This window comes from Myxine glutinosa, chromosome 9, assembly GCF_964187855.1.
Source record: "Myxine glutinosa chromosome 9, kmMyxGlut1.1, whole genome shotgun sequence".
Lineage (NCBI taxonomy): Eukaryota > Metazoa > Chordata > Myxini > Myxiniformes > Myxinidae > Myxine > Myxine glutinosa.
The window spans coordinates 59,059,842-59,073,102 of record NC_136269.1 but is presented as its reverse complement, the minus strand read 5'-3'; the positions used below and the strand labels follow the sequence as shown (position 1 = coordinate 59,073,102).

The window sequence follows — 13,261 nt, the reverse complement described above, 5'->3', positions numbered from 1 at the left end:
GCGATGATTTCGGAAATGTGTATGGTGCGATCGGATGTTCGATGAGCTTGGGAGTAAGGACAGACCCGGGAGTTCGTGGAGGGCCCAGTGTGAAGGGTACGAATGGAACAGAGGGTGTGAAAGGGCGGGTCTGGGGCTAGGCCTAGCTCCTATATTTCATTTCTCCCATGAGTGGATGCGAGCCCCCCATGAGTGGTGCACCGTGGGGACCCGAAGGCTTCAGCCCCACGCCGGTCCCTAAGGGACCGGCGTGCGGTATTCGGACCCCCGGTACCCGCATTGTGTTTGTGTGAAAATAATTGTTTAAGTTGTACGAGTGGAATGCATGGTGTGGAATGCATGGTGCGAAGGATTGAATGGGGTGAGGGGACCCCATTCACGGAGGCCTGGGGGGTTAGTTTAAAGTTAGATAGATGGTATAGGTAAATTATCATGGATATTGACACCTGTGGTGCTGATTGTGGAAATGGTAGTGTTTTGTGAGGTGCATGAGGCAGTAGAATGGCTGGGGGTGTGGCTTGGTTGGTAGAGATGATTGACCGAGGCACCCCGGTCACTCGTTGGCCAGGTAAGGCCGTAGGTAGGCTCAGGGAGCCAGTTAGGTTAGCGTGCGAGTGGGCCCGAGAATCCAGGGAGAGGACTCGGGTTGCCAAATGCCAAGGTGGGCATCAGGTGTTAAGTGCCAAGGAGGGCCTTCCCCAAATAGGTTAGGGTGAGGAGTCGGCAAGCTCGGGAGGCAGCTCCAGTGGACGGGGGGTGGCACTGTCCGGGAGAGGACATGACCCGGGCGCAGGCGGGTAGACCTGCCGGTGAAGCCACACGACCCAGCCCCGAAATTGTGCAAGGGCATAGATAGACTGGTCAAATACTGGTCAAATACTGGTCAAATACAATACAATAACTGGTCAAATAAACTTAATCACAGACTGGTCAAACAAGTGGAACTTGTCTTTCAATCCTGACAAATCTCACACTCTTACAATGTCTCTCCGAAAGGACCGACTGGACAACCCTCCCATCTACTTTCTCAACAATCCTCTCCAAGAAGTTCTGTCGCTCAAGCTTTTGGGTCTCACTATCTGCCATGATCTTTCTTGGGAAAACCACATTTCCAAGCTGGCCTCCAAAGCCAGTCGCCGACTGGGCATCCTCCGTCGTGCGAAGTCCTTCCTTGGCACACCTGAGCTCCTCACCACATACAAGGCTTTCATCCGCAGCTCAATGGAATACTGTTCCCCCCTCTGGGCTGGTGCTCCTGCCTCACACCTTGCTCGGCTTCACGCTGTTGAGGCCAAAGCTTTCAGAATCATTGGAATCTCCTGCGATGTAGTCAACACCGAGGGCCTTTCACTCACTCACCGCAGGCAGGTTGGTGGTCTTTCTGTCTTCTACCGACTCCTCTCCGGCCTTGCTCCCCCAGCTCTCTCTGTGCTCTGTCCCCCCAATATTCCTTCAGGTCGCACAAGATCTGCCTGCAACCCTCTTATGGTTAAACTGCCAAAGTCTAGGCTCTCTGCTCACCTTCACTCTTTCATTCCCCTTTTCTCCCGCCTCTGGAACAAACTTCCCCACTCCCTTCAATCCCACTCCTCCCTCCAGGTCTTTAAAACAGCTGTTCACCACCATCTCTTATCTTCCCCCATCGAAAACCTTGATCTTTTCTACCCCCGGTAATTCACCCCAGAGTCCTTGCAGTGTTCATATGTTTTATTCCTCTCCCACCTCCCCCCAAGTCCTCCCGATGTCCCTGCTCTCAAATGTTGTGTTTGTGTCCTTCCCCCTCTTCCCCCTCTCTTTTGTGTCCTTCGTTTTGTGTCCTTTTGTGTCCTTTTGTCCTTTGTGTCCTTCCCCCTCTCTCCCCATCTTGTCTGCCGCTCCCCTTGTTTTTTGTGTTTTGTGTGTCGGTTTGTCTTTTTGTGTGATTAATGTTAGCTCTTTCACGAGCCTCGATCTTGTATACAAAAAAAAAAAGAAAAAAAAAAAGACAAATTGTGGGGTGAGACCCAAATTCAGAGGAGCACCACTGTGTGGGCAATGGGAATTCTGATTCTTAGAACTGCATAGTTTAAAGAAGGCCGATTGGCAGGGTACGACCTCGGGGAGGTTAAATGTGTAATGATGTTGGTGTAGTTAGGATTTGTGAGGACCCCCTTCGCATCATCCACAGGGGGATGAATTTTGTGCCACGGGCCTCGATGTTTGATGGGTGAGATGCATCACGACGTGGGTGCAAAACATTGTGTTTCATTCCGCCTTTCCCTAAATACAAGGAGGGCTAGGGTAGTGTAGTAGACAGTTGGGGTGCGAACGGTTAAGGCCGAGCTCAAGCTCACTCTGCCGGCGTTCCCCTCACCGCAACAGGTATGGCAATACCTGGTTTGCCTTTGTTTTGCATGTGCCACCGTTGCCCTTTCCTTGTGCTCGTTGCGCTTTGTCTTCTTCCTTGCCACAGGACCATCATGAGGACTCACCCTGCTGTCGCAGTGTCTTGCTGCCATCCATCATCACATTATGGACCACTAGCCCAGTGGCCACACATTCCTGCTGTTGCAGCTCTTGGCTTCCTCCATCATCTTGCTGGGTGGACCACCTGTTGGGTGGCCTTGATGCCACAACCTTTGGACCACGTGTCAGTGGCCCTGCTCACGAAATAAAATGGCCCATGTGTGGGAAGGTGAAAACTAGATGGCCCTTATGATCTTGAAATGGCCTGTATACCGGTCAGGGCCAGCCGGTTTTGTTAGGTAGCCTACCAAGGCAAGAAGTGACAAGATGATCCCAGCAACGAGGGCCTCCCATTCTTTCTTTTTTGAGTCCAGGTCCTAGGTCATAGCTTTTGTAAATATACCGTGTGTAGTGAGTAAATGTAAAAATGTTGCCCACCGGATATGTCTTTAGTTTCAAAATTCCGGCAATACGCGAACAGTATAAGGTTGTGTGTGTGAGTCTGTTAGGTAGCTTCTCAACGCATTTGGAGGGACATATTTAGCTTAAAATTGTCGCACACATTGGGGTTAGAGTTAAAATGTTAGGGAAATTACATATACGTGTCACACTAATGGTCATGTTAAATGAATGCCCAGCTCCCCCAGCTGCTCCTCCTGTGGACGACTCGAGACGTCGAGGCGAGAGGAGGGGGTAGTGTTACGGTTGAGCAATAAAAGCAACCCCCTCTAGTTTATTACATGACAACATGTAGCCTGCATTAGTCAGTTATTTCTTATTAAATGTAAAGATCAGCTCCCTTTCCATTGTGTAATAATTAAAGCATATATGCATTGAGTTAGGCAAAATTCCAACCCCTCGTGTTGTGGAAAGAAGACGTTGGTTCATGGGTGGGCGAGAATGGTCCACATGGAACCTTCCAGAAGGAGGCGGGGCTGAATGAACGACCGCACGTGACCAACATCGGCCAATTGTAGGCCGTGGAACCATACAGAGGGAGGCTTGGCTGAATGACCGCACGTGACCAACAGCGACCAATGGTAGGCCGTGGAACCTTCCAGAAGGGCATCCCCCTTCTCCCCGATAAAAGTCCATACTGATCTTTCTCCGAGCGGGTTCTTCCTCCGTGCTGATCGTTCCCCATGCTGGTGGTTTCCTCCGTGCTGATCGTTCTCCGATCTGACCTTCCTCCGAGCTGGTTCTTTTTTTGTGCTGACCTTTCTCCGAGCTGGCCGTCCTCTGAGCTGGACCTTACTCCGAGCTGGTCGTCCTCCGAGCTGATCATTCTTCGTGCTGATCCTCCTTCGTGCTGTCTACCGGATCGATATATACGCCACGCGCAGGAACTGCCCTCACCCGAATCGGCGTCCGCACGTCCTTCCGGTACGAGTCTAACCTGTGTGTGATTTACCCTGTGTGCGAGTGTGCCAGGCACCTGTGTTGGGAATAATTAGGTACGGATTTATGTTAAGCCTGCTTCTCGTCCTTTTTATGTGTTTTTTTGTGAATAAAGACGTGTACATTTTGTTTCCTCTTGACCTGCTCGTGTGCGTCCTTTTCCCCCATTGACCCAGCATCGTTTGAACCGAATTTGGCTGCTCGATTAGGTCCGTAGATCATGCTGTGTAAAACCGTGACCCGCACCGCGCGATTTGCTCGGCGCGCCTGATTGAAATAGGTGTGGGATCGCGAGGTGTTCAATACCCGGTCTTCCCGGTCACGTGGTCTCAAAGGTATTCGGATCACGGTCGATAACCCTACGGCCCGTGGTTGGGGGATTGTCGATTGGAGTTGCTCCGCAACCCACCGGGCGCGAGCTTTGTCGTAGTCGACGGCCAGTGGACCCGGTGTCTGTGGGGAAACTGGGTCTTAACCCCCTCCTCCCCTCCCCCCCCCACCCCCACTCCCGCCTAACCCCTTATTACGTCGACAGACACGGGATCGGCAACAATATGAACCGGTGCGTGAAAACCCTGATTTATTAAGTAGCGTTTTATTCGTGCTCATCGGTTGTTTGTTTGTTGCTTTTTCTTATGTGGAGCAGGAGGAACTTGCTCCGGATCAAGGTAAAGAGCCACTCTACTTTGGGGATGTATGCGCCGGGCCAGGGGGCTTCTCGGAATATATCCTGTGGCGCCGTCGCTGGCATGCCAAGGGTTTTGGCTTTACACTGCGTGGAGCAAATGACTTCAAGCTTGAAGATTTCTTTGCTGCACCCAGTGAAATGTTTGAGCCATTTTATGGTGTGTTTCCTTCTGTCTTCATCAGCTCACCTTTTACTACTATTTTCTCATGTTTACAACTTACCTTTGTATCGTGATGTTTTGCACAATTGTGGCCAATGAATTTTTCAGCGTGGTGTCAATAACCACTTTTTCTGGTTTTATTCATTGGGTCTGGTGTGGCCGACTGCGCTATGTACAATGTGGTGTGCAGGGGTGGGCGGTGTGGATGGGGATGGTGATGTTACAAAACCCGAAAACCTACGCGAGTTCCAAAAGTTTGTTTCCCAGGGAACTGATGGACGAGGACTGCACTTTCTCATGGCAGACGGGGTACGATTGCCATTTTGTTTTTACCAATGTGTGTTGAATTATTTGACTTTGATGCATAAAGATCTAGTTCATAGCTGCTATTGTTTTATTATTTATTATCAAGCTTCTGCTTTTCAATTTGACCCGAAGACCAGTCCATGGTGTAAACAGAAAACTTTTGCCGTCATATGGAGATGCAGACTTGATAAAAGTCACAAGATGGCAGTGAGTTATAAGGCTATCGCATCTTGCTTGCCCAAGCATTGGGCCCAAGTCTGAATCATGGTGTTCTCATAGTTCAAGAATGACAAGTATGGCTGGCTATATACAGTCTGAGTTGTTTTTAGCTACTATCCCTTCTGCCAACACCAGCTATGAAAAGACAACTACTATCCCTCATGTTGGTGACACCAAACTGTTTTAAAAGTCTTTTCCCTCCGTTCCTCCTTCACTCAAATTAATGGTAAAATTGAGTGCACATCTCCTGGGGTGCCCAACTCATCTTTGAAGCCATTGCTTTGACGTTGACCACAATACTCTTGTATTATATTCTAGGTATGTAACGTATACCGATAAACAATGGACGGAATCAACGGGGCATCCATTGAGGTTTGCCAACCGCCACGTGAAGCAAGGAGAAGCTGATGTTTCAGGCTTTAAACCTCACCTCTTTTGCTCTGACGAAGGGTTAACGTCTCTGAAATGTCAGCTTATCCTTCCCACAATGGTTAGCATACCTCGATGAATGTCCTGTTGGTTTCATCTATCGTTATACCTGTCCGCCGACGCAGATCGACTGACACTAGCCTTCACCAGCAAGACTAGTTATTTAGTGGGTATACAGTACACAGATAAACGTCTATCCTTCAGGTACTTGCAGTGCCCAATGCATGTTTGGCATAACAAAGTTGAGTCGTATGTAGCCTTAAATCCCCCAAAATTCCTGCTTGGCACAAACCTGTTTGATGAATAGGATTGGTTACTGTTTGCTAATTTGTCTTAACGCAATTTCAAAAATGAACCGAAAAGGTCCTTTTGGCACTTGGTGTACATTCCTTTGTCGAGCTGTATTGTTATATGATGATTGTATTGATGCTGCTTCCTGTGCAGGGTTTTTCTGTTGAGGGCCAGGAAAACTTGCAAGAAGTGTTGAGCAAGCAGCTGCTGCTGTGCCAGTGCTTGACGGCGCTCTCCACCTTACGAATAGGTCAGCTAAGGGCAGTGGCAAGGTGGGAGGAAATGTGGGCGAGGGGAGGGAGGGAAGGTCAGCCGAGGGAAAGTAGAGGACTGGAGCTGACATAAAGAAAACTTTGGTATTGCTTACGTGTCGACTCTTATTCTTTCTCACCCTGCAAACAAATCTCACACATTTCACCTTTGCAGGTGGACATTTTGTTTGCAAGACCTTTGACCTATTTACACCATTCAGTGTGGGCCTGGTATATCTTCTCTGGCGCTGCTTCAAGTGCATATGCATCTACAAACCAGTAACAAGCCGACCCGCCAACTCTGAAAGGTTCTTTTAATAAGTTGTGATATAAAGTAATAATGAATATATGCAGACACGCATACATAGCTGTTCATGTAATGTAATTTCCTCCATTTTACATAATAGCGTGGATTGGCTCATTACTATGCTTGCCTCACCACGTGTTGTTACTGGTGTACAGGCTTGTTTTAATTTTGGATCAGACTGTGCATGACATTATAATATGTTAGATCATGTCATTGAAAGGATCAGACCATGCCTTACCATTCTAAATTTCCTATAATAAAATTCCCTTTCAAGGGTGCGGGTGGGGGGTTGGGGCGGGGGGGGGGGGGGGGGGGAGGAGGGCGGTGGGAGCAATGGCGCAAGTCACAAAACACTTTGGGGAGGGGGGATACATTGATATTATGCTGTTATCATTAGTACTGTTATTAGTCCCCTACCGGTGTACACCGGAGGGGACTATAGGTTTGCATTCCGTCCCTCCGTCTGTCAGTCTGTCAGTCTGTCTGTCCGTCATGCAAAGAACAGTTTTCCGGACTTTTTTTCTAAACTCTTAATGCTAATGATTTCAAACTTGGTACATGGTTTCCTCATGATAAGTTACAGATCAAGTTCGAACTTCGCGACGTTTCGATCATTTTTGACAAAGTTATGGCACTTTGAACTTTGATAATTTCCCCAACAGTTTTCCGGACGACAGACTGCCGGTAGGGGACATGTATTGCAGCGCAATACTCAGAATGCTTGTTACTTTTGTTATTCGAAGCGGCCGTGGAAAAACACCATGGAAGCTGCAGGAAGGGTGGTGTTATTAACCATGGTCGGGTATATAGACTACCTGAACGAAAAGCTAATCGGCTTGTTCTTGTCGCCGAACCAACTCATCCACCAAGTTTTGTCATAAGTCATCCACAACTTTTTGAAATACCATGCTACATATCATTTTTGGCCCTTTCACTCAATGGTGAAGAATCACTTAACAAATTTAAAAATTCTCGTATCCGGATTCGGATCTTCACCAAAATCGAGTCAATTCGTCCTTGTCAGACAGATATCCTATGATCTTGTTACGGTCCGCGGTTAAGGATGTTGTTTGCCGAGCGGAGGCGCCGCGGCCGAGCAGTTTTTCCCCGACTAAACCCGATTCACCCAGACGTTGGCCGTATCGCGCCACAGCTACTCAATATGGAAAAGACTAAGACGACGAATGCAAAGAGGAAGAAGAAGACGTACAGAAGAGTAACGGGGTTTATTATTTACACACACATAAGCAAAAAGAGCAGTCACGATTATTTACAGGTGACATGAAAACGCAGGTGACACAGTGAAAATTACTAGCTTATACGGACTTAATTACCTACCCAGGACAGCACGAACAAAACAAACTCACGTACGCAAATGGATGGAAGGGTAGGAATCGTTTGGAGGGATGAGCAGGTGGGATCACAGGGCACAGCGAGTGGGTCCACTCCGGGCGCGAAGCGGGGAGCCGGCAGCTCCTTGTATTCGGCTTTACAGCGCACGCCGGCAGCTCCTTGTATTCGGCTTTACAGCGCACGCCGGCAGGGTCACTCGGCTGGTTGAAACGGGGCTGGTTGAAGCGGCTCTTTGTCAAAGGCTTTTCGTATCTCTCACGCAACTCCGGTGCAACTCTAAACTCTCTCCCGGTGGACTGCCAACCCTCTTACACACCTGGACTCATCTGCCGTATCCCTCGTGTAGCTTGTCCCAGCGATCGTCGCACCCTTCTGTCCAAACCTTCAGCGCGGGTCTGACACGCCCTCCTCGGTTTCGGTACCGCCCTCCCCCCCCCCCCGTGCTCTGTTTCGTGACCTTGTATGGTAATCCCACGGGCTTGTCTCCTTATTTGGGCATGGCGCCGACGGCACGCCCCTCGTGGCGAGCCACGGGCTTGTTTCCTTATTTGGGCATGGGGCTGAACAGCCCCGCCCTTCGTGGCGCGCCCTGGGCTTGCCTCTCCCAGGCGACCCCGCCCCTCCTGTTCAAACAGAGCACGGAGCACATATTCACTATAGCAGCGAAATGAGAGGGCGTGCACCCCACGCTTGTGAACTGCTTTACCCGCAGATGGAGAGTTTGGCTGGGAAATGGAAGTATTGAAGGGGAGCTATTCTTAATTGATTCGGTGCAATGGAGTGTCATTCTAATGGAAGACAAGGCCTTACTCTAAAACACATAATAAGATATAAACTACTGAACAAGGGTTTTATCGTGTCCTTCAATGTGGTGTTTCATGGAATTAACTACCGAGACGCCCTTTTTACCTTTACACAACTCTGGAGGCAGGAGGGGCCATATCCAACCAATGTTACACAACAATTTACCACTACAATACACACAATCAAAAAAAATACAATCCTCATATCCGCAACAATATCTTCTACCGACTCCTCTCCGGCCTTGCTCCCCCAGCTCTCTCTGGGCTCTGTCCCCCAAATATTCCTGCAGGTCGCACAAGATCTGCCTGCAACCCTCTTATGGTTAAACTGCCAAAATCAAGACTCTCTGCTCACCTTCACTCCTTCATTCCTCTTTTCTCCCGCCTCTGGAACAAACTCCCTCACTCTCTTCAATCCCACTCCTCCCTCCAGGTCTTTAAAACGGCTGTTCACCACCATCTCTTATCTTCCCCAATCCAAAACCTTGATCTTTTCTACTCCCGCTAATTTCACCTCAAATCCACTTTTTTGAGGTGACTTTTGACTTCTTTCCTGGAAGTCCTTGGTGTCCTTGCGTTTTATACCTATCCTGCCTCCTCCCAGGCCCTCTCCCTCCAAAAACATCTCCCGATGTCCCTGCTCTCAAATGTTGTGTTTGTGTGCTTCCTCCCCTTCTCTCCCCATCTTGTCGACCGCTCCCCTTTTTATATACTTTGCTTGTTTGTTTGATTTGTTTGTTTGATAAATGTTAGCTCTTTCACGAGCCTCGACTCTGTACACAAAAAAAAATAAAAATAAAAATTCACAGACAGACAAACACACAAACACACAGACAGGGGTGAAAACATAACCTCTGCCCACCTTTGGTGGTGGAGGTAAAGATGAACTCATTAGATTCTGGGGGCAAAAGGTCAAAGGTCAGAGGTCATGCCAGGTAAAAATGTGATAACTTGAGAACAGCTGAATGGATTTAAAGCAAACTTGGTTAAAATTCTGTTACCATGCTAACTTGTGAACCAGGGATGGGATTTTGACTATATTTGGTATCTTCTATATTATAAAACAGAAGTGTCTGTCTGTCCGTCTGTCCATCTCCAAACTACTCCCTCAGTTTTGGGGCTAGCCCCGCCAAACCTCATGTGGAACGTTTTGGGGTCCCAGTGGATGTTCGAAGGTTTCAAAAATTCCTCAATAAAACTAGATTTTGAAATTAACTCGATACGAACCTGCCGCGAATCCGGAAACTGATGTGGCTTGAAACCGATATGGCGGCCCACCATCTTGATCATCCCACTGCCCCTCACTGGGTTCTTAAGCCGCCATTTTGTTTCGGCCTACTCAAACATGCCTTGCCTTGGAAACACGATCGATTATTATCATTACATAATTGAAGCATATCATCAAAATCTGGTTTCTGATATGAGGATTGGATGCTGTAAACTAAATAATTTCCAAATCTGGAATGAAATCTGACAAAATTTACCATATCTCCAATTTTATAACCAAATGTATATATGCATTTATTTAAGTGAGGCTGTGATTCTCATTCTGGGGTTAGTTTTTGTTAATTTAACTTGATAATCGTTTTTAACTTAATTATTACTTCCGTGGGAACCCGCTCTACGATCTTTGGTGGGAACTGCTCGGAGACGCGTTTTTGAATGAAACGTTTTTAGCAAAGAACACTTTTAGTACTTGGGACAGCTGTTACTGTTAGAGTTAATTCTGAAGTTGGAATTTCTAAGATCAGTTCGGATTAAGAGTTTGTGGAGCTTATCGCATTGTGGTTTTTAACCGTGTGCGGAAATGAAATAGAGGGGGGGGATTTGGGGGTTGTGGGGGTAGGACCAGTTGCAATTGCTAAACCAGAAAGCATCTGAAAGTGCAAAGCCCGTCCGCGTCCGTTTGTATTGAGACATCATCATCTTCTTCTTCTTTTTCTTCTGTATGCTAAAAATAACGAAAATAGTAAAATAAAAAAAAAACACAAAATGAAAATTTATGGTTTTATGCAGCCTTGACCTTTGAGCTTTAGATCTAAAAAAACAATCTGCTTCTAGCTTTTGATTGGTGAACAAATTAATTGACCAATATGCAAATTATTAAACTTTCAGGTCAATCGCATGAAAATTGATGATTTTATGTGACGCTGACCTTTGACCTTTTGACAAAATTATTAATTTACCTTCTCCATATTTCTTTGGTGAAAGCTTTGAATTGGTGAAAATTTTGGTGAAATAAGCTTTGGTGAAAATTTGATGACAAAACACAAATGGTAAAAGATTACAGGCCTGACATGGACACTGCACACACACAGGGACACACACACACACAAACACACACACAAGGACACACACACACACCATTCAGACTTATGGGAAGTTACGAGGGGCGGCAATTTGAAATCTCGCCCCGAGCGTCATTTTTCCTCGATGCGCCACTGCTCCAGTCTACTTGCGATCTGTTTTTAAAGTTCCCTCACGGTGATGGACCCAGATTTCCTATATCATATTCCCGTCAGGAAGCGACTCATTGTTACCTGGCAACACCGGATACTTTTTCTAGTAAGTATATATTATGATGCTGTGGCGGACACGAAAGCCCACTGGCGTGGTGACATCATTCCGCGCACCAAGTGGGCGGCGGCCACGCCCAAGGGGTAGGCGTGGCCTCAGGATATACACCGGGTGCGCAGCCCGGAGCGCGCCAGTGCTACAGTGACCTCTTTGGAATAAAGAACTATAAACTTACCGCGTTGTCCGCTTCCTCCTTGGTAGCAAGTCGCGCGCGTAGCACCGCGTGCTTCATTGGTGACCGACATTCGAGTCAGCCGTCGCTGACCACCCGAAACCGCCGCAACAATGGCACCCAACGCGGTCTCCATCAAGCTCCCCGAATTCTGGGAGTCACAAGCCGAAGTTTGGTTCCTGCAGGCAGAAGCCCAGTTCCGACTTCGAGGCATCACGGTGGACAAGACCATGTACTGCCACGTGGTCGCCGCCCTCGGGCCCGGCACGGCCACCCGCGTCGTATCGGTCCTAAGGGATCCACCTGCCGATGGCAAGTACGAGGCGGTCAAGCGTCTCCTCCTCGCCACGTTCGGCCTTACAGTGGACGCACGGGCCGATCGCCTCTTGGACTTCCCCGAGATCAGGGACACGCGACCGTCGGTCCGTATGGACCATATGCTGGCGCTCATGGGCGACGAAACCCCGAACGCTCTATTCCGGGCGTTATTTCGACGCCAGCTGCCAGCACGAGTCCGCCTCGCTTTGGCTGGTTCCGCGTTAACGGAACCCCGTGCGCTCGCTGCCGAGGCCGACAAATACTACGCGGCTTTGGACACGCAGGCGAGTCTTGGCGCGGTTGCCGCTCCCGAGGCTTTCCCCGATGCACCGCACGTCGTGTCCGCCGCCACGCCCCGCCCACCACCACCGCCGCCGCCGCGAAGAAAACTGCAGCCTCTGACGCCGCAGCTGCCCGCCTGGTGTTTCTTCCACGCCAAGTTCGGCCACGAGGCTCGGCAGTGTCGCCCGCTGGGCTCATTCGGCAGGTCGCGAAACGGGCGAGCCGGCGCTCGGTGGCAACGGTGAGCGTCGGCAATTCAAACAGCCTTCTGTACATAACGGACACCTTGTCCGGGCGCCGTTACCTGTGCGACACGGGGGCGCAGGTGAGTGTCGTTCCTGCCGGTACGTCCGACAAGCACACCGCGGGCCAAGGTCCCGCGCTGCTTGCGGCCAATGGTACGTCTATACGCACGTACGGAAAACGCTGTCTCTCTCTGCGGTTCGGAGGGCAGGTTTTCCGTTGGTCGTTCGTTACGGCCGACGTGCCCATGGCACTGCTCGGCGCGGACTTCTTATGTGCTAATGGATTACTGGTCGATGTAAAGCGCAGAAGGCTTGTCCAGGCTGAGGCGTTCAGCTTGCTCGCGTGCGCGCTGCCCGCCTCGTTGAGCAGCTCACAGAGCGGCTCACCGAGCGGCTTGCTGAGCGGTTCCGTTCCGGCCAGGTTCATCTGTACGCTTCCGGCAGCGGATGTATTCGCCCGCCTCCTCGCGGGTTTCCCGGCCCTCACGCGGCCCACCTTCTCGGCGGGGACCGTCAAGCACGGGGTGGAACATCACATCCCCACCGCCAGGCCACCGGTCTACGCCCGGGCATGCCGCCTCGAGCCGACGAAGCTCGCCGTAGCTAAAGCGGAGTTCGCGTGGCGCTCCGAGAGCGCGTGGGCGTCCCCGCTCCACATCGTGCCCAAGCCCGGCGGGGGATGGCGACCGTGCGGGGACTACCGGCGCCTCAAGGACGCCACCACCCCCGACCGCTACCCCGTCCCCCACATCCAGGACCTCTCCGCCCGGTTGGCGGGGATGTCCTTCTTTTCAAAGGTGGACCTCGTACGCGGCTACCATCAGGTCCCTGTCAGGCCGGAGGACATCCCGAAGACGGCTTTCATCACGCCATTCGGGCTTTTCGAATTTCTTCGGATGCCCTTCGGTTTGAAAAATGCGGCTCAGGTGTTCCAGCGCCTCTTGGACAGCATCTTGCACGGCTTGGATTTTTTGTACGTCTACCTGGACGACATCCTCGTCGCCAGCGCATCCCGCG

General features: G+C 49.9%; 1 protein-coding gene across 3 annotated transcripts in view; it reads left to right on the top strand.

The window, feature by feature from the left end:
• Positions 1-13,261, top strand: part of CMTR1 (cap methyltransferase 1) — a 122,176-nt gene that overhangs the window by 45,481 nt on the left and 63,434 nt on the right. For all 3 annotated transcript variants that reach the window (XR_010982023.2, XM_068100807.2, XM_068100806.2), the window contains exons 8-11: positions 4,490-4,688; positions 4,882-5,000; positions 6,090-6,186; positions 6,363-6,495. Coding sequence is in view for 2 of the 3 variants with exons in the window: in XM_068100807.2 (XP_067956908.2) it covers positions 4,490-4,688; positions 4,882-5,000; positions 6,090-6,186; positions 6,363-6,495 (548 nt within the window). In the remaining variant the exon portion in view is untranslated. The remainder of the gene's footprint in view (positions 1-4,489; positions 4,689-4,881; positions 5,001-6,089; positions 6,187-6,362; positions 6,496-13,261) is intronic.